The 25169-nt window shown below is 40.5% G+C and overlaps 1 protein-coding gene across 2 annotated transcripts in view; it reads right to left on the bottom strand.

Annotated features, from left to right (window-relative positions):
* Positions 1–25169, bottom strand: part of LOC126473418 (equilibrative nucleoside transporter 1) — a 98684-nt gene that overhangs the window by 44240 nt on the left and 29275 nt on the right. For both annotated transcript variants that reach the window (XM_050100446.1, XM_050100445.1), the window contains exons 3-6: positions 24212–24293; positions 5846–5985; positions 5541–5686; positions 5360–5445 (exon numbers count right to left, since the gene is read on the bottom strand). In XM_050100446.1, coding sequence (XP_049956403.1) covers positions 5360–5445; positions 5541–5686; positions 5846–5985; positions 24212–24293 — 454 coding nt within the window. The remainder of the gene's footprint in view (positions 1–5359; positions 5446–5540; positions 5687–5845; positions 5986–24211; positions 24294–25169) is intronic.

Here is a 25169-nt window from a genome sequence, read left to right on the forward strand (position 1 = left end):
GTTACTGCTGACATTTGTTTCATGGGCACAAGGCCATGGCCCAAGACACATGATTATGTCACAAAACAAGTATCTGTGTAGTATGTTTTAAAAGTAGGGCTTCACATTTTATTGTGTCATATTCATTGTGGCACAACTCGGTACCGTAACAGTGAGCCAATGCTTGATAAATAGATCATAAGTTGGGTTACCGTGTATCCAATGGGCATCTTTACTAAACACATTAGCTAATTCCCATGTACCCTGGAATTTAGAGGACTGGTAATTCCCTTCCCTGAATAGAAGAATACTCAATTAGCTTTTTATTTGCTTGTATGTTGGTACATAAATTAAACGGTTTGAAGATGCTAAAAATTAATTGTGGAATATGCTTAACATTTTGCTGGGGATCAAAGAACATAGGTATCAACGAATTTGATTTATCTGACATATGGATATGGAGGACAGTCCGGTTATAGTGTGGCACAACATGCCGTTCACATGTCAGCCATTACCTCACTGTTGAGTGAAAAGGTCTTTTGTCAATGGAAGAAAGAAGGAAGAAGATCTTATGTTTTGGAGTTTAGTTAATGTACATTTAGTGTGATTACCAGTCAGTCACATGCATCTACTACAGCTCTTAGTTTTTTTATCATAATCTTATATATTGGATTCTGTGTGTATGATAACTTTCTTGTAGGCCTAAAGTTAGAATGTGTTTTGTTGTTTATCCTGATTATTTTCATGCTTTTGTCTCTTTTGGTTCGCTTGTGTTTATTTTCTCTTAAGTGTTCTGCAAATGTAACAAGATTTCTCCTATATTGTCAGACTCTCGCGTTCTTTGTTAAACAGATGTCAAGTGACTGCCTCCTCCTCCCCCCCCCCCCCCCTCCCTTTTCCACATACCACTCCTCATACACATGACCACTGTCTCGAACTGCAATCAGGTCTTAATACCCCAGTCGCATTGTCTTTTTATAAGAAAAATTGTGGGTTAGTTTTTATTTCTTCCAGTACATATGCTTTTTGGGATACTGAATCCTTATCTGAGGTTCGTCAACTAAATTTCATGATACAACATTGAAAAAATATAAAAAAGATAAAAAATCACTTCTTGGCCGATATTTGGCTTATAACTTTGAAACTATCAACTTTTCTTAAATAACCTCTGAATTTGAAATGAAAGTAGATAAAATTTCCTACAAATTTCACTATTAAGGTTTTTTCTCCCTTGGACCATTAGGGCTCAAGTGCTAGTTGAAAATTGGCATACTTCAGCTGTCTCCATAAAAACCTACTTTTCCACTCAAAAACTCGAATTTATTTTGGAAGGCTGTCTGTGAATTCCTCCAGTTCTACGCAGAACCTTATTTAGGTTGTATACATAAAGGCATAGGTCATGTTTTGAAAAATTACACAACATTCAAATTATTTAATCAAGTCTGAAATTGTACAAATTCAGTTACAATAAAGTTGAAATACCAATGCAAAATATTGAAAAAAATATTGCATATTATTATATAATATTACATATGCTTATATATTACATAGTTATAAGAGCAAAAATTGCATGTGCCTTTGTCACTCAGAGAGTTCTGATTGAGGTTCTTCGAAGATGGCGGATCCTGGCACAGGTTCTGGTTGTTCAATCATCAGTGTCAGGGCTGCTTCATCTGGAAAATGAAAGAGGTGGTGAGAAAACAACAACTTGTGATAACATCTCATCTCAAGAAAAGGAATTATTACAAAACAGACTGTGAGATCACACACACCTTCCGCATCATATAAGCGTCTTTCTTCTATCTGTTCTTGGTATCTTCCTTCAGTCTCTTCTTCATCTATGTTAATGCTGTCTTCTGCGGACTCAACGTTTTCACACAGCCCTTCACACGATGTGCAGACTGGGGAGCAATGAAGGCCAGCCTACCTGCAGCCACAATTGTACTGGCAGCCTTTTTACATTTACGAGAAATGGTCAGAGTATCAAGCTTGGTGCAGGGTGCAATGTGGTCGGTACTGGCCCAAGACTACTCCTTGTTGTTTTCCACCCCCGCTCGTTCAGATTTTTTAGTTGATCATTGAGTTTGGTTTGACCAGATACCCACTGCTGCACCTGAAAGTAAACTCTCAGTGAATGTTGTCATGGAGCAGCTACGGTGGGGAGTAATGAGGAAATATTGCCTGTACGTCACATTGTTTGGGCCAGTTGCACGTCCTTTCCCGTACAGAGCATGAGAAACATGTTTCTTGCTTTGGCAATCTTGTCCACTGTGCTGCTTGGGACAACAAGGTGAGAGGGGCGCCAAGGGGGCCCAAGTGCAAGACTACATGGGTGAAAGTGTATGAGGAAAAAAGTTGCTAAGTCACTTGTGTGGAAAAATGTTCTCAAACAGGCCCTGATGAAGGGAGAGAATAAATAAATGAAAAGATGTACAATATGGAATTACATTTGCAACAGAATTAAAATGAGGCAATATAAACTTGGATTTTTTTAAAGTACTGGAGTTGGTGTAGCAGATAAAACCAGTCTACATTGTATTCGACTTAAAATTAGGATGAATTCACTAAATTACAGCCTTTAATAAAAAAAATTAAGAGTTTTGGACTGGAAAAGTGGATTTTTGTGGAGACCGTCGATGTACGCCACATTTCAATTAGCAATTGAATCTCAATTGCTTGTCGGAGATAAAACCTAGATAGTGACATTTCTAGGAAGTTTTATGTACTTCCATTTTTAATACAGAGGTTATTTGTGAAAAGTTGATAGTTTCCAAGTTGTAAGCAAAAAAACCACCATTTTACAGTAGCTAGTAGGTAGTCAGGTAGTTGTTTTCACTCATTTTGATATGTTTCTCACTTTTGTTATACCATTATTATTCCAATCACCTCTGAATTCATCTCATGGGGGTATTCCCTGGGTATACTTGTTTAGTGAGGCTGTGTAGCATATTAGGTTCAATGGCAACATAAAAGTACTTAAACAAAGATGATGTGACTTACCAAACAAAAGCGCTGGCAGGTCGATAGACACACAAACAAACACAGACATACACACAAAATTCAAGCTTTCGCAACCAACGGTTGCTTCATCAGGAAAGAGGGAAGGAGAGGGAAAGACGAAAGGATGTGGGTTTTAAGGGAGAGGGTAAGTAGTCATTCCAATCCCGGGAGCATCCTTTTTTCCCCCAAAGGTAAGTCTTTCCGCTCCCAGGATTGGAATGACTCCTTACCCTCTCCCTTAAAACCCACATCCTTTCGTCTTTCCCTCTCCTTCCCTCATTCCTGATGAAGCAACCGTTGGTTGCGAAAGCTTGAATTTTGTGTGCATGTCTGTGTGTCTATCAACCTGCCAGCACTTTCGTTTTGTAAGTCACATCATGGGGACACATTCTCAAATGTCCCTTCTCTCTTATTATGAGTACAAGCAGAATCTAAATGACAGGCTGTACCCTGTTACTGCTACACTCTTTCTAAAAACATTAAAGATTCATTAGGACCATTGAACATTCATGGTCTCATGTCTGTATGTCACTGTGTCCTGGTGGTACACTCAAATCAAAGGGAGTGGTGATATTGAACTAGTGAGATCCATGCCAGTCGTATGAGAAGCAAAGGAAAGGAATGGTGGAGTCTAACAGGTGTGGTAAGAAAGAAAACAGTGATCTGTACTCTCATATGGTGTAAACTGCTAAGTCAAAAATCCCTATTCTCAGAAACAATATTTGACCTAATTCATGGCCAAAGCTAGCAGCAACCTCAGAACTGGCACCACTGACCTGTCTCCAGTTGGATAAATCCAAATGAAGCTTAGTGTGCCCAAGCTTAATGAGGTGCTAACAATTCAGCATTATCCAAAGAGCAGATGAAAATTATACATACCCACAAAATAGAGAACTTGTTTGTGGAAAGAAAAACAACAAAAAATAAACAAATTTATACATGCATCAAAATGTTGTTGTCTACCAATTTTTATCAGTAACAGAGTGTCCTGGACAGAACAACGACATTATTATGAAAAGGATATGTTGCTACTCACCATATAGAGGAGGCACAATGAAAACACTGCTACACATTAAGATTTTGCCCCCCTTCTGGGGTAGAAAACCACACACACACACACACACACACACACACACACACACACACACACACACACACACACACACACACACCACAATAGCAGCCTGCAACTGTGCCTGATGGGAGAAGTCATCTGGTGCATGTAGTTGGTGCAAAAGTGGAGGCTGGAGCAGGGAAGGGGAGGGATAACATGGTAGACGTGGGGAACTGTGTTATGCCTCTTGTGGGAGCATGCAGGAACATCGTGGGGACAGGATAGGGCTCTTAGGTGCAGGCAGGAGGCTTGAGGTAAGGGGGAGGAGGGACAAAAGAGAGATTGGGGAAGGAGAGAAGGAATAGAAGGCTGTGTAGTGTTGGACTGTGAGTGTGGAAGGGGACAGGCAAGTGAAGAACAGGGACTAGTCAAGAAAGTGGCAAAGGGGAGTTATGGCAACATTGGATATATTGCAGGGGGATTTCCACTTGCACAATTCAGAAAAGCTGATGTTAGTAGAGAGGATCCAGATGAAGCATGCCATGAAGCAGTCACTGAAGTAAAAAAACACTGTGTTGTGCAGCACATTTGGCAACTGGGTGGTCTACCTGCCTCTAGCCCACAGTCTGTTGGTGGCCATTTGTGCAGACAGATAGCTTGTTAGTTGGTATGACAGAGCCTTCCATTCAACCAATGCATCCACTAGTCTGTTTTTCACTTCTCTGCTTACTCTCCTTTTCCACTCTACTCCCCCTCCCCAACCTCTCTGCCCAAACCTGCAGATTGCACCTAGCAATCCATGCCTGCCCCCACCAAGCATTGCATACTCTCACGAGTTGCACTACATCTTCCCTAATATCTATCCCGCTATCCCTCCATGTGTGAAATGTGCTTAAGTGAATGTGTATGTGTTTTCTACTTCAGAAGAGGGCCTTTTGACTGAAAGCTTAATGTGTAGCTGTCTTTTTGTGGTGTCTGTCTGTGACTCAACAGCTCTTCTTTATGATGAGTAGCAATCTACCCTCTTCATAATATTGCCACAGCTCATTAATATATGGCTTGTAATGATATAGAAAGAAACTCAACTGAAATAATATTTGGCATCACCAAAATGCATAGCATAAAATGCAGCAACTATATTAATTTTGAATACAAGTTAATTAAAAACACCACTTTCATTTTTAAATACTGAATTTTTTCCTGCTGAAGCATTTCATGTAACGTATAAAGACAGACAAGCTCATTCCCTGGACGTTTTCTATCAAGAACGTTTCTACCTCTCAAATTTTAAATAGCATGCAACAACATGACCATGAAAATACTTACAGATCCCAAAATAACAGCCCCTGTATATTTAAAAGGTAATTTAGCTGCCATTCCATAAACAGTGTTCTGGTAGATGCCACCAGCCACTGAAACATTAATAAAAATGTGTGAAAATTGAAACATAAGCCTATGGTATTACATAGGAAGTGCAAGTAATTAAAGAAATTGACTGAAAACTTACTATTCAGCAACACAATGGTGGCCATCGTCACAAAGAAAAATGGTCCTGGCCATGATGATGTATCTGACATGGCAAAAATTACTGTGACAATGAAAACAAGAACTTCGACAAAAATACTCCACACAATACGTGTTGTCAAGTTGCCTCTGAAAATAGTGTGAATTATGAAATAGTAATTGATTAAAAAACAGAAAAGAACATACTATTAAATTAAAAAATTACCTTATTATTGCATGAAATAAAAATTAACATTAATTAGTATAAAATGAGCCCAGATACAACAATTTTGTACAGTATTTACTCACCGTATTGTGATAAAGATGTTTAACCAATTGAATAGCAAATTAGGAACCTGTGCAGCAAAACCAACATATGCCAAAAAATTAGAAGCATACACAGATTCAGTTCCAAGGTATGCCTTTCCTAATTTGTAGTCCACAAAATACTGAAATGATAAAGGATATTAATTACACCTAAAGATCACTGGAAATATATAATACTATGCTTTCCATAAAAAGATGAAATGTACCAAATTCCACTATGATCATTGTTATCTCAAAACAGCGATACTAAATGAGTGTCTACATTTGCACTCTGAAAACCTCAGTGAACTGTGTGATTACATGTGTAGAGGAAGAATAACTGTTGATGTGCATATGCATAAGCCTAAAATTTTCTAATTTTACTGCATGGTTATAGTTGTAGTCTCCACTTTCAAGAATGGGGTATGTAGCTCTCCACATTAGTTTATCCTGTGCAAGTCTCTCCATCTACATATTGCTACAGCAAACTACATCCATCTCAACCCACCTATTGTACTGAAGATTTGGCACCACTCCACTTCCAAACTAATTTATTTCATGATACCTTGCGATCTGTTATACAGACCTTTTCCATCTGTTAGTTAAGTTAACACACGTTAACAATACCAGAGAAGGAAAGTTGCTACTCATTATATAGCGGAGACGCTGAGTCATGATAGGCACAACAAAAAGATTCACACAACTATAGCTTTCGGCCATTAAGGCCTTTGTCAGCAGTAGACACACACACACACACACACACGCAAATGCAACTTGCACACACGTCTGCAGTCTCAGAGCTGAAACCACACTGCGAGCAGCAGCACCAGTGCACGATGGGAGTGGCGACTGGGTGCGGGTAAGGAGGAGGCTGGGGCGGGGAGGGAGAGGGATAGTGTGGTGGGAGTGGCGGACAGTGAAGTGTTGCAGTTCAGACGGAGGGCAGGAGAGAAGGTGCGGATAGGGGTGAGAGGGGAGGGGGAGGGAGGGGTAAGTAGCGGAAAGGAAAGAAATAAAAAGAAATTAAAATATTGGGTGTGGCGGTGAAATGACGTCTGTGTGGTGCTGGAATGGGAACAGGGAGGCGGCTGGATGGGCGAAGACAGTGACTAACGAGGGTTGAGGCCAGGAGGGTTCGGGAACGTACAATGTATTGCAGGGAAAGTTCCCACCTGCAAAATTCAGAAAAGCTGGTGTTGGTGGGAAGGATCCATATGGCACAGGCTGTGAACCAGTCACTGAGATGAGGGACATCATGTTTGGCAGTGTGTTCTCCAACAGGGTGGTCCACTTGTTTTTTGGCCACAGTTTGTCAGTGGCCGTTTAGGACAGACAGCTTGTTGGTGGTTGTCATGCCTACATAGAATGCAGTATAGTGGTTGTAGCTTAGCTTGTAAATCACATGACTGGTTTCACAGGTAGCCCTGCCTTTGATGGGATAAGTGATGTTAGTGACCGGACTGGAGTAGGTGGTGGTACGAGGATGTATGGGACAGGTCTTGCATCTAGGTCTATTACAGGGAGATTGGGATTGGGAGCAGGGGTTGTGTAAGGATGGACGAGTAAATGGTGTAGGTTCGGTGGACAGTGGAATACCACGGTAGGAGGGAGGAGGAGGAGACTAGTGTTTAACGTTCCGTCGACAACGAGGTCATTAGAGACGGAGCGCAAGCTCGGGTGAGGGAAGGATGGGGAAGGAAATCGGCCATGCCCTTTCAAAGGAACCATCCCGGCATTTGCCTGAAGCGATTTAGGGAAATCACGGAAAACCTAAATCAGGATGGCCGGAGACGGGATTGAACCCTCGTCCTCCCAAATGCGAGTCCAGCGTGCTAACCACTGCGCCATCTCGCTCGGTATACGGTAGGAGGGGTCGGAAGGATAGTGGGCACGACATTTCTCATTTCAGGGCACTGTGAGAGGTAATCGAAACCCTGGCGGAGAATGTAATTCAGTTGCTCCAGACCCAGATGGTACTGAGTTACGAGGGGAATGCTCCTCTGTGGCCGGACTGTGGGACTTTCAGAGATGGTGGGAGACTGGAAAGATAAAGCATGAGAGATTTGTTTTTGTACAAGGATGGGAGGATAATTACGGTCAGTGAAGGCTTCAGTGAGACCTTCGGCATATTTTGAGAGGGACTGCTCATCACAGCAGATGTGATGACCACAGGTGGCTAGGCTGTACCGAAGGGACTTCTTGGTATGGAATGGGTGGCAGCTGTCAAAGTGGAGGTATTGCTGGTGATTAGTAGGTTTGATATGGATGGAGGTACTGATGTAGCCATCTCTGAGGTGGTTGTCAACATCTAGGAAGGCGGCTTGTTGGGTTGAGTAGGACAGGTGAAGCAAATGGCGGAGGAGTTGCTGAGGTTCTGGAGGAATGTGGATAGGGCGTCCTCACCTTCAATCCAGATAGCAAAGATGTTATCAATGAATCTGAACCAAGTGAGGGGTTTAGGATTCTGGGTTTTTAGGAAGGATTCCTCTAGATGAACCATGAATAGGTTAGCATAGGATGGTGCCATGCAGGTGCCCATAGCCGTACCGTGGATTTGTTTGTAGGTAATGCCTTCAAAGGAGAAGTAATTGTGGGTGAGGATATAGTTGGTCATGGAGACTAGAAAGGAGGTTGTTAGTTTGGAATCCATAGGGAGTCTGGAAAGGTAGTGTTCGATAGCAGTAAGGCGACGGGCATTAGGAATGTTAGTGTACAGGGAGGTGGCATCAGTAGTGACGAGCAGGGCAACATGTGGTAAAGGGACAGGAACTGCAGAGTCAGTCAAGGAAATGGTTGGTATCTTTTATATAGGAGGATAGGTTTCAGGTAATAGGTTGAAGATGTTGGTCTACGAGAGCAGAGATTCTCTAAGTGAGGGCACAGTAACTAGCCACAATGGGGCATCCTGGGTGGTTGGGTTTACGGACTTTAGGAAGCATGTAGAAGGTGGGAGTGCGGGAAGTGGTAGGAACAAGTAGAGAGATGGACTCTGGGGAGAGGTTCTGGGATAGGCCAAAGGATTTGAGTAGTGACTGGAGATCCTGCTGGATTACTGGAATGGGATCACTGTGGCATGGTTTGTAGTTGGAAGTATCTAACAGTTGACTGAGTCCTTCTGCCATATAATCCTTGCAGTTCAAAACAACGGTAGTGGAGCCTTTGTCAGCAGGTAGGATTATAGGATCAGGATCAGTTTTTAGACTGTAGACTGCGGTTCTTTCTGCAGATGTAAGGTTAGTTTGCATGTTGAGGGATTTGGGGAATGATACTGAGGCAAGGTCCGAGGTTAAGAAATTCTGGAAAGTTAACAGGGGTTGGTTTGGAGGCAGTGGGGTAGGATCATGGTTGGATGGAGGAGTGAACTGAGTTAGGCAAGGTTCAATATTGATCTTTGGTTGAGTCTGATTGGTCGGGTTGGTGGCAAAAAAGTGTTTCCACTGTATGGACCAGGAGAAGGAGAGAAAGTCTTTAACTAGTCCTGCATGGTTGAATTTGGGAGCGGGGCAAAAAGTGAGGCCTTTGGAAAGAACTGATATTTCTAAGGGACTAAGGCTTCTGGAGGAAACGTTCATAACTGTGTTGCAGGTCTTTTTAGGTTCTGGGTTCTGTGTGGTGGTGAGAGGGAGTTTTGGAGGGTTGTGCCTATCGCAGGCCTGGAGGAAACTCATTTTGGTGGGATCAAGGCACTGGAACATCGCTAGACCAAGACCACATTGAAAAATAAAAAACGTTTCAGTGGTGTAAGTACTTTTTTTCTATTCCTTCCTGAGAACTTTTCAAGCAACCCGTGTACTACAGAAAGAATGCTCAAGATTAGATGGACATATCAAGTAACTAATCAGGGAAATACAAACTTATAGCACAACTTAACTAAAAAAGGATCAATTGATAGCACACTGAGGCATGAATAAATCAGTAGTTTGGTAATACAGGAGGGCTTGAGAGGTAACTAGTTTAGAGGATGACCAAGGGATGCATACAGTAGGCAAGTTCAAATGGATGTAGACTGCTGCTGTTATGCAGAGATGAAGAGCCTGGCAGAGGACAGAGTTGCATGGAGAGCTGCATTAAACTAGTTTTCAGACTGAGTACAACAACAACAACAACAACAACAACAAAAACAAACAACATCATTTCTCTATACAATCTTCCTCAGCCTCTATACACTTGATCCATCTCTTAACAATCCGTCAAATTCCACCCTGGAAGCAGCTTTGTAGCATCATGAATATCCATTCTTGCACCACCTCCACAACATTCTGATCCAATGAAAACTTGACCTCATGCAGTTTTTCCTTTATCAGACCAAAAAGGTGAAAAATCATTTGGAGTAGGATCACACTGTGGATGCTCCATGAAGTCAAAACCAAGATTTTGAATGCAATGGACTATTCTTCCAGCAGAATTATAGTAAGCATTATTCTGAAGCCAATCACAACTTTTATAAGACTTCCTGTCCGCTTCATTTTGACTTTGGGTCTCATAGGAGCTGTCACTATTCACAGTTTGACCTGAATCAGCAGTGCACCCTCCATATCACAAATCACTGTCATCATCAACTTTCCTGCAGAAGCTCAACTTCTGAAATTTCTTGCTGTAGGCAAAGACAGATGTTTCCACATTATGCTCTATCACTTACTGTGTCATTCATAGTGATGAACTCACATCTCATGGATGGTCACTATATAACAGAGAAAATCTCCTCCTTCCTCTTCAAAATGCCTTAAAGGTGATTTCTATAATTCCAAATGCCCCACTTTGTATTTGTCTGTCAGTTGATGCAGTACCCAATGAACACATATGTGTTTAGAGATCAGTGGACAACTGCAGGTGCTGAACTGTGGCTGTGTCCAACTCCGAGTAGAATGTCATCATCTCTTGCAAGATAATAATCACTAAGCTGTCTTGATGCTCCTACTCATTCAAAGTGGAGTAACTAAGGGAACCGTCATCACAGACAGATAGACATCGACCTATAAAGTGTTTTATCCACTTATAAATTTTTCACTCACTAAGACAGTGATAGCTATACTGCAGGTGCAGTCTGCAAAGTCTCATCAGAATACACAAAATGAATCACTCCTCCATTTCTTCCAAGGTGCTTATGGACAATGCGGCACTGACAATTAAACGCTCCTAAATCACTACAAACATAGTTACTCACTGAACCAACACAGCTAACACAATACAGCACAAACAAAAACAATATGGTTAAGATATGTCATCACTGAGTCAGAGCTGTTAACTTTTGGAGCAAAGAAAAAACCTTTATTTATTATTTTGCCCTTATATTAATAACCACTAAAAACATTAAAAACAGTTCATACTTAAAACACCACACTGGGGGTTAATGTTTTCTTGTATAGAATTATCTGATGTCACAGACTTTAAATCAGAGAGAGAGAGAGAGAGAGAGAGAGAGAGAGAGAGAGAGAGAGAGAGAGAGCACCAAACAAAAACAGAAATATGTCCCCAGAAGACCCATGCTTGAAGCTGTCTGAAGATTTTACGCAATTATTAAACAGCTGTTCAAAAAGTATAGTACACTGGTGAATGTGACGTGAGCATACTTTGTATACTTGCTGCTCCTGAGTGATGGAGATTGGTAAATCATCAGCATTGGTTAAAAGGATGTTCTTAACTGCCCCAGTATGCATCATCATATCCTAATAAATATAATGTTCTGAGGAAACATAGATACAAAGCTAAGTTAGTATTGTAAAATGGTTCCATAAAGTGACACAGGCCAGTTTGGTCTGCTCCTCAACACAAGTGGCAAAAATTTTAAAATACGATGTGCTAGGAGAAATCCTGCTTTCAGGATTTTCATAAAATTTTACATGTCAAAGCTTTACCCAGTCTTTAAAATTTAAAATCAGGTCCTTGATGGTTGTGCCTGATGTAAGAACATCTAAGAATTGAGAAGTCTTTCAGAAGAAAAATAGGACTATTTACTGTATATGTAATATTATTTACTGTTTTTATAAGCACAATCATACTAAATGGTACATTGGAGGACACAGTTCTCAACCACATTGCATGACACCGACTTTCTATCTATGAGCCTAGTACATTCTGCCTCTTAATTTATAAATTTTCTTGGTTAAATTGTACTTTATCTCTTTAGTAGTATGAGGAGAGCAAGGAGCATAAGGAAACTTGGGTCAACTGGGGCCATGTCTTTTTTACACAATAAGGGAGTGTCAACACTATGCTAGGTTCACAGAACATACTGCCCCTGCCAGGTTTAAGGAGATTAATTGAACTGACTTCTTTTCCTGAGTCAGGGAATTAGCCTGCTTCACACATCAAGTCTGAATTCCCTAGCATTCCTGGTGACATGGTGGAACATATTGTAATGGATATAGTCATGGCCTAGTGGTGTGCCAAAAAAATGCCAAAGCCAACACCCACATTAAGAAACAGATGTTTTATTATTGGTGAATTTTAAGTCACAACCACTCAATGGCAACAGGTTCATTAACTGAGATGAAATTCTTTGCCATGGTGTGAGTACTATCTCCTTTGGTGGTCCAGAGTGTGCCATTCCTTATTTAGCCCTGATAGGGCACCTTGCCCCCCCATGAACCATGGACCTTGCCGTTGGTGGGGAGGCTTGCGTGCCTCAGCGATACAGACAGCCGTACCGTAGGTACAACCACAACGGAGGGGTATCTGTTGAGAGGCCAGACAAACGTGTGGTTCCTGAAGAGGGGCAGCAGCCTTTTCAGTAGTTGCAAGGGCAACAGTCTGGATGATTGACTGATCTGGGCTTGTAACAATAACCAAAACGGCCTTGCTGTGCTGGTACTGCGAACGGCTGAAAGCAAGGGGAAACTACAGCCGTAATTTTTCCCGAGGGCATGCAGCTTTACTGTATGATTACATGATGATGGCGTCCTCTTGGGTAAAAGAAAACTGGCTTTCTACGGATCGGAGCGTGGAATGTCAGATCCCTTAATCGGGCAGGTAGGTTAGAAAATTTAAAAAGGGAAATGGATAGGTTGAAGTTAGATATAGTGGGAATTAGTGAAGTTCGGTGGCAGGAGGAACAAGACTTTTGGTCAGGTGACTACAGGGTTATAAACACAAAATCAAATAGGGGTAATGCAGGAGTAGGTTTAATAATGAATAGGAAAATAGGAATGTGGGTAAGCTACTACAAACAGCATAGTGAACGCATTATTGTGGCCAAGATAGATACGAAGCCCACACCTACTACAGTAGTACAAGTTTATATGCCAACTAGCTCTGCAGATGACGAAGAAATTGAAGAAATGTATGATGAAATAAAAGAAATTATTCAGGTTGTGAAGGGAGACGAAAATTTAACAGTCATGGATGACTGGAATTCGTCAGTAGGAAAAGGGAGAGAAGGAAACATAGTAGGTGAATATGGATTGGGGCTAAGAAATGAAAGAGGAAGCTGCCTGGTAGAATTTTACACAGAGCACAACATAATCATAACTAACACTTGGTTTAAGAATCATGAAAGAAGGTTGTATACATGGAAGAACCCTGGAGATACTAAAAGGTATCAGATAGATTATATAATGGTAAGACAGACATTTAGGAACCAGGTTTTAAATTGTAAGACATTTCCAGGGGCAGATGTGGACTCTGACCACAATCTATTGGTTATGAACTGTAGATTAAAACTGAAGAAACTGCAAAAAGGTGGGAATTTAAGGAGATGGGACCTGGATAAACTAAAAGAACCAGAGGTTGTACAGAGATTCAGGGAGAGCATAAGGGAGCAATTGACAGGAATGGGGGAAATAAATACAGTAGAAGAAGAATGGGTAGCTTTGAGGGATGAAGTAGTGAAGGCAGCAGAGGATCAAGTAGGTAAAAAGACGAGGGCTAGTAGAAATCCTTGGGTAACAGAAGAAATACTGAATTTAATTGATGAAAGGAGAAAATATAAAAATGCAGTAAGTGAAACAGGCAAAAAGGAATACAAACGTCTCAAAAATGAGATCGACAGGAAGTGCAAAATGGCTAAGCAGGGATGGCTAAAGGACAAATGTAAGGATGTAGAGGCCTATCTCACTAGGGGTAGAGCTCAGATGGAAACCCAGTTCTAAGCAAAGAAGGGAAAGCAGAAAGGTGGAAGGAGTATATAGAGGGTCTATACAAGGGCGATGTACTTGAGGACAATATTATGGAAATAGAAGAGGATGTAGATGAAGATGAAATGGGAGATATGATACTGCGTGAAGAGTTTGACAGAGCACCGAAAGACCTGAGTCGAAACAAGGCCCCGGGAGTAGACAACATTCCATTAGAACTACTGACAGCCTTGGGAGAGCCAGTCACAACAAAACTCTACCATCTGGTGAGCAAGATGTATGAAACAGGCGAAATACCCTCAGACTTCAAGAATAATATAATAATTCCAATCCCAAAGAAAGCAGTTGTTGACAGGTGTGAAAATTACCTAACTATCAGTTTAATAAGTCACAGCTGCAAAATACTAACACGAATTCTTTACAGACGAATGGAAAAACTAGTAGAAGCCAACCTCGGGGAAGATCAGTTTGGATTCCGTAGAAACACTGGAACACGTGAGGCAATACTGACCTTATGACTTATCTTAGAAGAAAGATTAAGGAAAGGCAAACCTACGTTTCTAGCATTTGTAGACTTAGAGAAAGCTTTTGACAATGTTGACTGGAATACGATCTTTCAAATTCTAAAGGTGGCAGGGGTAAAATACAGGGAGCGAAAGGCTATTTACAATTTGTACAGAAACCAGATAGCAGTTATAAGAGTCGAGGGACATGAAAGGGAAGCAGTGGTTGGGAAGGGAGTAAGACAGGGTTGTAGCCTCTCCCTGATGTTGTTCAATCTGTATATTGAGCAAGCAGTAAAGGAAACAAAAGAAAAATTCGGAGTAGGTATTAAAATTCATGGAGAAGAAATAAAAACTTTGAGGTTCGCCGATGACATTGTAATTCTGTCAGAGACAGCAAAGGACTTGGAAGAGCAGTTGAATGGAATGGACAGTGTCTTGAAAGGAGGATATAAGATGAACATCAACAAAAGTAAAACAAGGATAATGGAATGTAGTCTAATTAAGTCGGGTGATGCTGAGGGAATTAGATTAGGAAATGAGGCACTTAAAATAGTAAAGGAGTTTAGCTATTTGGGGAGCAAAATAACTGATGATGGTCGAAGTAGAGAGGATATAAAATGTAGGCTGGCAATGGCAAGGAAAACGTTTCTGAAGAAGAGAAATTTGTTAACATCCAGTATTGATTTAAGTGTCAGGAAGTCATTTCTGAAAGTATTCGTATGGAGTGTAGCCATGTATGGAAGTGAAACATGGACGATAAATAGTTTGGACAAGAAGAGAATAGAAGCTTTTGAAATGTGGTGCTACAGAAGAATGCTGAAGATTAGATGGGTAGATCACATAACTAATGAGGAAGTATTGAATAGGATTGGGGAGAAGAGGAGTTGGTGGCACAACTTGACTAGAAGAAGGGATCGGTTGGTAGGACATGTTCTGAGGCATCAAGGGATCACCAATTTAGTATTGGAGGGCAGCGTGGAGGGTAAAAATCGTAGAGGGAGACCAAGAGATGAATACACTAAGCAGATTCAGAAGGATGTAGGTTGCAGTAGGTACTGAGAGATGAAAAAGCTTGCAGAGGATAGAGTAGCATGGAGAGCTGCATCAAACCAGTCTCAGGACTGAAGACCACAACAACAACAACAGGGCACCTTGCCCCCTTGCCTAGAATCCTCCCAATTGGTCTCCACACCGTTGAAGCTGTACTGGAACAATTTTTGGTGGTCAGGCTTCCCTGCCATGATTTCTTCTTGCTTTTTGTAACCATACCATGGCAGTTTTCCCTCAGTATTCTAAAGCCTGTAAGGTTTTAAGTAGTTAGTCTGCACCTGAATTTCTACAAAAATGTGTGCATGTCCCTGTCTGCAAAATTACACTTATTATTCGACAAAATGCCCTGAAGAAACTGGCATGGAATGTACAGGTGGCATGATGCACTCACCAAAATTCAGTCACTGACATTGAGAATAATTCTGACGTGTGTATGTAATTTTTGTCTGTCCTCTTTGATTTTCTTCAACTTTGAAAAGATAGCATTTGAAGATTTCTCAGTGCTTTTAAGTAACAAACAATTGTAGTTACTTAACAAATTCATTGGTAGTCAAATGCACAGTGTAATGGGATTTAAATAAGAAGGTTATCAGTTCAAATATCACTAACAGCATATTACATTGTTGGTGCAGCATCTAGTGTCACATTCTTCCTGCCGATGTAATTAATCCTATATCTTCAAATTCATCACAAGTCGGCCCTTACTCTCTCATATTTTTGCACATCTTTTCTGTATCTTGATGTGCCACACAAACTTGCTCAACTTTAACATCACTAACCCCCCCTTCCTTCACCTCATCCCCCTCTCCCCCCCTTATTCCAGCATGTAAATACTAACCTCACTAAATCCATTTACACCTGCTTTTCTCTCTGATCAGACACATCCACCCAGTGATCTGCATCTCACTATTATCATCTTTCCATTTAATTTTCTCTTTGATTTCACTGTGTCTTGAGATCATTTTTAGTTCGTTTTTGCCTTTCACTACTGGCCTTACTCCCTCAGATTTCACCTTTCCTCCCACACTTCATCCGCTCCGTCTTTTTTTTGTGATATTTCCCCACATAATTCTATATATTTTATGTATTTTTACAAGTTTTTCCCACGTATTCTCACACATTTTTTATCCTCCACTATGAATCCTTGCTCCTTCCACCTGTGCCAATATAGGAAAGTTTCCCTATCTCTAGCTTATGGAATCCCTCCAAACAGCTTGACCATAAATTATACATCTCCAGCTGCAGCCCCTCCTTTCACAACGACTTCTATTTGTTCAAATTCTGTCAGTCCATAGCCCTCACCAATCTAGTTCTGGAAAACAATGTAAATCAGACCCCAACCTCCTTGCAATACCCCCTCTCCGTGTATAAAATTCTCTTGCTCTGCAATCTCAAATTCCTGCATCCCTTCTCTCACAATGAAACTCTTATCCTCTAGGAACACACCTCAAAAAGCTCACCAACCTGTTCAGCTCCTATTCCCACCTTGAACTACCACTATCCATCACCTTTACATGAGCCTCCAAACCTTCCCCATATCCCCTCACAGCTGACAAACCCTGCCTTGCAGACCTACCACATTTACCGCACACTCAGGAACTCACTCCCACCATTATACAGAACCCAGACCTAAAGAGAGCTGAAGCACAGTCATGAATGTCTTCCCCAACAGCCTTAGACCCACAGAAGCAACAGTCTTTTTCAAAGACCTTACCTTTTGACCCACTCCCAAATTCACTCTTGCCGGAATTGTTACAAGACCTTCTCTCCTTCTCCCAGTAAATGAGATTCCAAGCCAAATATGTGTCTGGAGATGCCCCAGACAGCCAACCATATGGTCCAACAACCAGGAGTGAAGGTCAGAGGTGCCATTGCTTTCAATAGCAGTTCATTTAGTTGTCACCTGCAGCACCCTTTCTAGTCTCTTCTGTTGTCCTTCATGGCAAGCCAAATTGGGCTTACATTTCAGCAAGATAATGCCCAGCCACACAAGGTGAGACTTTCTACTGCTTGTCTTTGTGCTTGCCAAACCCTACCTTGGCTGGCAAGCTCACTGCATCTCTCCCCAACTGAGAACGTTTGAAGCATTATGGGCAGGGCCTTCCAACCAGTTCAGAATTTTGATGATCTTACAACCAATTGGACAGAATCTGGAATGATATCCCTCAGGAGGGCATCCAACAACTCCATCAATCAACGCCAAGCTGAATAACTGCTTACATAGGGGACAGAGGTGGACCAATCCAATATCGATTTGCTCCATTTGTGAAGCTCACTTCCTTGAATAAATTACCCATTTTTTTCTTAAATGTAATCATTTATTTGTCTATATATGTACATCACATCTACCAATTTCCATCCCATTTGGACAAATCCCCATGGTATATCTTTTTTCCTCAGCATGTACACTTTTCTTTAATTCAACAAAAGGTATTTCACATGCCTGTACCAAATTTTAATTTATTTTCATACAACCAGCAATTAAACATAGAAGTAGGCTGCACCACAGTTGTTTCATTCTTCCAAAATATTGTTTGTTCTCTTCTTGTGTCTACTGCCTGCTCCAGGGTTGAAGATGCTACTCCTTTGGAGACTGCTTAGACCTCTAGCTAATACACTGATAAGTTGTGGACACTGTACTGACTACAATCTGTTGATAAGCTAATGCTAGCAGGTGCCATCATGGGTACCATCACTGTTTACAGGCAGCGTGCACAACAGCTCTGAGTCAAGTGGTGGCCAACTCCAACGGGCCTACACTGCACTGCACCACGACACTGCTCCAGCTGCTACTAGGGATGACACTCCACATTGGGCGGCCAACAACATCTGTCGGAGCCTGCTGTTTCCTCCAACCTGGCCTTCACAGGACACCATGTGCCACTATACCAATAGTGCACCTGAGACATGTTGACTGTATACTTGTGCTCGTGTGATCACTAGATCGTCGTCAGTACAGACTTTGATCCTGTTACTTATATCTGATTGAGAACAATCATTTCAGTTGTTACTCTGCTGGATGCTGAACATCGCTTTGTTGTGATGCTGTAATAAAAGTGTACTTAAATGCAACACAGGACCATCACACTTGCATACAACCTTTACAACCAAAAACACAAAAAATGTGTTGTGTTCTTGGTGTTTCCCTTGTTTTGCAAACCTCAGTATAAAGTAGTTGAGTTGTGTAAATGCAGAAGTAGCAGCATCTTTCTGTGTGTTCAGCAGGGTAACTATTATAGTATTTAATTTCTCGGCAGGGTAACTATTTAAAATATTTAAATTAAAGTACAGACAAAGGAAAATACTACCGACTTTGAAAATATGAGTACAACTACTGTAATTAATGTCCTTCATATTTACATGGTTTTAGGCAAAAGGCAATTTAAACTATCACATTGTGTACATTGGTGGTCCATCCTTGAATCTCTTCATTCCTAACATATTTCTACAACTTTTTCATAAAGTGTATCAAATATCTCCAATAATGTTTAAAAGCAGATGATGTAAGAATGGTTGTTACTAATTCTGGTTACAAACTTCGTAACAAAGTAATTAAAACTAAAAAGCCAGTTTCTACACATAATGTTGTCAGTGGTGAAATTGTATTTACAATGGTGCTGTAATTAGTGATGAAAAGAGGCAGCAGATTTCTGGGATATAGAATAGAAGGGAAATTCTCATGGGAGGCACACATTAAAAAGCACGTACATCTACAAACATACTCCGCAAGCCACCATATGGCGCATGGAAGAGGGTACCTTGACCGACTACTTGTGACTTCCTTTCCTGTTCCACTTGCAAATGAAGCAAGGGAAAAGCAACTTTCAATATGCCCCCAAAGAAGACCTAATTTTTCTTATCTTGTCTTCACGGTCTTCATGAAAAATGTATGATGATGGCAGCAGAATCTTCTGCAGTCAACTTCAAATGCCAGTTCCTCAAATTTTCTCAGTAGCGTTTCACAAAATGAATGTCGTCTTCCCTAAAGGGATTCCTGTTTGAGTTTACGAAACAATTCTTGCTGGTGATAAATCTAGCAACATACTTCTGAACTGCTTCTATGTCTTCCTTTAATCTGACCTGATGAGGATCCCAAACATTCAAGGAATATTTAAGAACAGGTCACACTAGTGTTCTATATGCACTATCCTTTCTAGGTAAGTTACACTTTCCTAAAATTCTTCAATAAACCGAAGTCAACCATTTGCCTTCCCTTCTAGCACCCTTACATGGTAATTACATTTCATATCACTTTGCAATGTTATGCATAGATACTTAATTGACATGAGTGTGTCAAGCAGCATATGACTAATACTGTAGTCGAGCATTACAGGATTTTTTCTTGTCCCTCTGCATTAACATACATTTTTCTATCTTTAGAACTAGCTACAACCAACACACCAAATAGAAATTCTGGCTACATCATCCTCTATCCTCCTGGACCGTTCTTTCTGATTAACACTCACCGTCAAGAATGCCAGACTGGGTTCTATCATTTAAAAAGTCTTCAAGCCATTCACATATCTAGGAATCTATTTTATATGCTCAAGCCTCCATTAACAGTCGAATGCCTGCCAGAAATCTAGAACATGGAATCTGCCTGTTGCCCTTAATCCCTGATTTGCAGGATATAATTTAAGCAAAGTGTAAGCTGAGTTACGCATGAGGGGTGCTTTCTGAATCCATGCTGATTTGTGCAGAAGCTTTTGTATTAAGGAAGTTTATCATATTTGAAATCTGAATTCACTCAAGCATTCTGCATAAAACGGATATAATGGATATATGTCTAATTTTGCAGGTCCACTCCCTTCACTTCTTATATAAAGCCGTCACTTGGAACTTTGCAATGGGTGAGAAATTCATGATTAATGCAAGCTAAGTAAGAACCCAATGCAGTAGTAGCTTCTCTATGTCAGGGATGCCTATTAGTATGTTTCCATATAGGAGTCTATGTGATGGTCAAACAACAAAGTCTTTAAGAGCCTCCTATGTGAATGATTTCTTAAATGCAAAATTTAAAATTTCAGCTCTCCTTCTGCTGTCTTCTTTTGCCACACCACACTAGTCAATGAATGACTGAAAAGAAGCCTTTGACCAGCTTAAGTGATTTTATTTAGGACCAGAATTTTTCTGAACTCTTGGCAAAAAAAATTTTATTGACACAAAAATTTCTACTAATTTCTGTCTGTTGACATTTCCACATCCTTTTTTTAATTGAGTGTGCAACAGTCTCTCATTCCTCAGAATTTTCAAAATTTTATTATTACACCATGGTGGGTCTTTCTGTTATCAATCTACTTACTCAGAATGTACTTCTCCTGGGCACAATTTAAAATCTTTGCCTTTAATTCATCTAATTCCACCATATTAAAAATATGGCTTTATACAAGTTTTCTGAAGGGCTTGCGGTGCTCTGCCCCTCTTCGCATAGGTGCACTGTAGACCAATCATTGCCTGTGATGTAGCATACACCCGCTTCATTATATTTATTTACCACAGCTTTTTCCTTCTGCCTGAGTTTTCTACCTAGATCTGAAAAAGTAAAATATGCTGGAATACTGGTTTTAGGTGTCATACATCTGCCAATTTTTTCAGCTACTGCACCCAGATACGGTATTGTACAAAAAAAAAAAAAAAATAGAGCATTTCTTTGTCTGCTACCTTCGCAGCGACAATTTTTTATCGCCAATCTGGTCCCATTTAAAACTTTCACTGATTAGTAAATTTTGATGAGAAAGACAGGTATGCCCAAGATCTTTTAATGTTGTGAGTATATTTTATACATCTCTTTATTAATTTTAACACTGTAATTTCCTTTTTACTATGTAGGATGCACCTGATGATGCGACTTTAGGCCACGAGACTAGTTGTGTTTCATTAAACAACAATTTTACCAGCTGTTAGCAGAATTCTACCTAATATCGTGCCTTTCAACAGCTGCGGATGCCCAGTTTATAAACTATTTTGTCCCTACACTGTACATGATCTGATTTCACACACTGTATATAGTGTATCAACTGGCAAGAATTCATCTGACGATCTCGAAATATCACCTAATGTAAAAAAAATACAACCCATGTGCATTTCACATGTTCTCTGCTACTCGAGTAGCTGCTCCCTGTGTGTACTGCAACCAAAGGGAGCCCTACAATTCTCCATCCCCCAACACTGGTCCAGAGATCTGTAACCAAGACCTTCACAGTATCTATGGAGCCTCTGCTTGAGACCCTCCAGTGGATTCAAACCAAAGGACCACGACCAATTCTGGGTATGATACTGCAAACCATGAACTCTGCTTGTGCCCTGTAAGCGAGGCCAGTAGCCTACACTGCTTTTGCCAACATCCCCAACGGAACTGAGGATGGCCTCAGAATCCAAATGACAAGCATCACTGGTGCCAACTTGAGTCACAACTCGCACATGACTGCGACCTGCATCCTCAATAGCCGCCAACAAGGCTTCGTACAAATCTCAGTTAAGGCACCCCCAGCAGACATATCGAGTGCACACTGGATCTCTTTCCAGCCCTGCACACTATTTCCTTAAGAGGCTCCATAAGGTGTCTAACATTAGAACTCCAAATAACTAGAATACCCATCTCCCTGCACGCCTGCTCACACACTGGTGAAGGTCCAGGCACTCATCCACTTGCAGGTATAGCCTGTTTTGTCCACAGGCTCTGCTATTTTCCAACGTAGCTGATGCAGATGGCATCAGCTATGCTAGAAAACAACAGAGCCGATGGATGAAACAAGCTACACCTGAGGTTTCCCATGGGATGCACCACTCTCTGCCACCACTACACCATGAGGTAGCAGCCTACAGAAGGCTGACAGCAGCCAACACCGCCTTCAGCTGTTTGCGGATTGTAGCCAGCTCTCCTGTGTCCAGTACACAACATGCACACACTCTATTCATCCTACTACTACTAATTTAAGAATTAAACTATAAAAGCATGCAGAAAAAAATAAATATTTTACTTATGAAAAGGATGGTTACTACTCACCAAATAGTGGAGATGCTGAGTCACACACAGACACAACAGAAAGGCAGACAAACAAGTAAGCTTTCTGCTTAAAGGTCTTCACCAGAATTAAGCAACACACACACACACACACACACACACACACACACACACAAGTGCAGCTCACACATGCACAGCCACAGTCTCTGGCTGCTGGGGCCAGACCAGTCCTCGGCAGCCACAGAGTGACAGAGTGGTAGAGAGAGAGAGAGAGAGAGAGAGAGAGAGAGAGAGAGTGTGTGTGTGTGTGTGTGTGCGTGTGTGTGTGTGTGTGTGTGTGTGTGTGTGTGTGTGTGTGTGTGTGTGCGCGTGCTGTCTAATTCCCATGAAAGCCTTTTCAGCTGAAAGCTTACTTGTTTGACAGTCTTTTTGTTGTGCCTAGTGAATCAGCATCTCCGCTATATGGTGAGCAGCAACTAACTTTTTCATAATATTGTCATTATTCCATCCTGGATTTTTCACTGTCCATTGCTCACATAGGGATTGTGAGGATAAGATTACAATAATTGCTGCACGCACAGTGGCATTCAAAGAACCATTCTTCCCACACTCCACACATGAATGGAACAGTAAGAAACCCTAGTAACTGGTACGATGAGACATACCCTCTGCCATGCACCTCATGGTGGTTTGCAGAGTACAGATATAGATACAGATTTTTAATATGTAGCTTGCTACTCTGCTTGTGTATCACAAATGAAGGCTATGGTGTGACTGAGCTGCCTGCTAGGTCCCAGGCTGTTCAAAACACATGACATTTGCACTAAAGAAGTCTACACTGCAAAGTTACTAAATGTGAGATATAACTCTTCAGTAAACAACTACACAAGTAATTTAAAAGTTTAACTACAAAAGAACTACAAAAGAACTACAAAAGAACAGAGAAAAAACCAAATATGCAACTTGCTACTCTTCTGGCATGCCACAAAAATGTGTGGGAAATGAAACATCACTGTATTTATGATGAAAATATTTTCCACCAACAGCCACCAATGCTACGTATAAGTGTTTTACTTCACTTACTTCAACTTTTTGCGGACATACAGAAATTCATTTTAGTACAATTCACTTCCAACAAAAAGGTTGCTTTAAAAAAGTGCAAAGGTGTGCATCTGGGCCAAGTAGGCCATTACTTCATATGCAGGGTATTCTTCCACTATCACTGCAGACATTTACACTCATTCTCCCTTTCATTTACAGAGCAGAAAATGACTTTTAGCTATGCCTGAAGCTTCTGTTGTTCAACAGTAGTTTTACCATCATGTGGTACTGCAATCTCTACCTTTAACTTAACCACTGACAGGCATACTTTTACAGTAAGATCTCTCTAGCGAAAGAGGCTACTCAAGGGAATGTGGAGCTTGAGAAACAGATGTGAATGAATGATGGCTTTTCTCTACCACTACATTCACTGTTACAATGTTCCCAAAGTTATCATAAAGTAAATATGGTTGGCTATTGCTCCTTTGCATTAACAGATGTACAGACATCCATCAGAATAAAATTCACAGCACGTATACATGTATACAAATGATCTCAGTTAACTAACAAAGCAATAAAAATATTAATAAATACATAGTAACAAATATGAATAAAATAAATCCTGAAGGAATAATTACTAATTATTTGTTCTTATGAGGTAAGATTTCATAGCATCACAGTTGAAAGAAATCCTTCAATGGAAATGAAAGCAAATATACATTTTTAACATACTTACAGATTTAGCATTGATGAACATATTCCATGGCATAAGTGTCCCCACTCCATGGAGAACAAACGTTAGGTATACCAGCTTTAATCTGTACAATGCAAAAATAATCCTCTAATGAATACCAGTTCACATTTCTTAATTTTTGTCATGCCATTATAATTTAAATTTCAAAATCTGAAAATGACATTCCAAATGAAAGTTCCAAGTATGTTACAGATAGACTAGTTAGACTTATTGAAATAGCATACTAGAGGAAAACAAAGCAAGCTGTCAATTATGACTGTTCTGTATATGAGTAAGACAACTGCTAGAACTTGCAAGCACTCTTGCTCTGATTATAATCCATACATACTATTCACACATTCAAAGCTGAAACTTAACATGATGACCACTGGGAGCGACCATAAATGTCAAACTCTTTTACAGTTTCTTCCATCAGCTAGTTTGGACAACACAAATAGTGGAACCATTCTGTAATTTTCCAGTATTCCTTCCAAAAATTTTCTTGATCAGCAATTCAGCTTATGAGAATGTTTCGATTATTATTTTTTGCTCTATTATTTCCTGCTATTTACATGCTATAAATGATATCAGCTACAATTCATTAACTCTTTAAGGGAAGCTTATTAAGTTTTTATGAATGAGTTTTAAAGTCATCCAGTATAACAGAAGTAGTCTCTGGCATTCCCCAAGGAAATGATATAGGCCCTCTGCTGTTCCTAATCTGTATAAACTATTTAGAAGACAACCTGAGCAGCACTCTGATTGTTTTCAGATGATGATGTCATTTAAAATTTAATACAGTAATCAGAAGATGCAAATGCAAATTGCAAAATGACTTAGATAATTGTATGGTGCAAGAAGTGGCAAGAGTGAGGTCATCCACGAGTGCTAAAATGAAGCCATTAAATTTGAGTTACACAGTAAATCACACAAATTTGAAGGCTGTCAATTTAGCTAACTA

The sequence above is a fragment of the Schistocerca serialis genome, chromosome 4 (assembly GCF_023864345.2).
Source record: "Schistocerca serialis cubense isolate TAMUIC-IGC-003099 chromosome 4, iqSchSeri2.2, whole genome shotgun sequence".
NCBI classification, from domain to species: Eukaryota; Metazoa; Arthropoda; class Insecta; order Orthoptera; family Acrididae; genus Schistocerca; species Schistocerca serialis.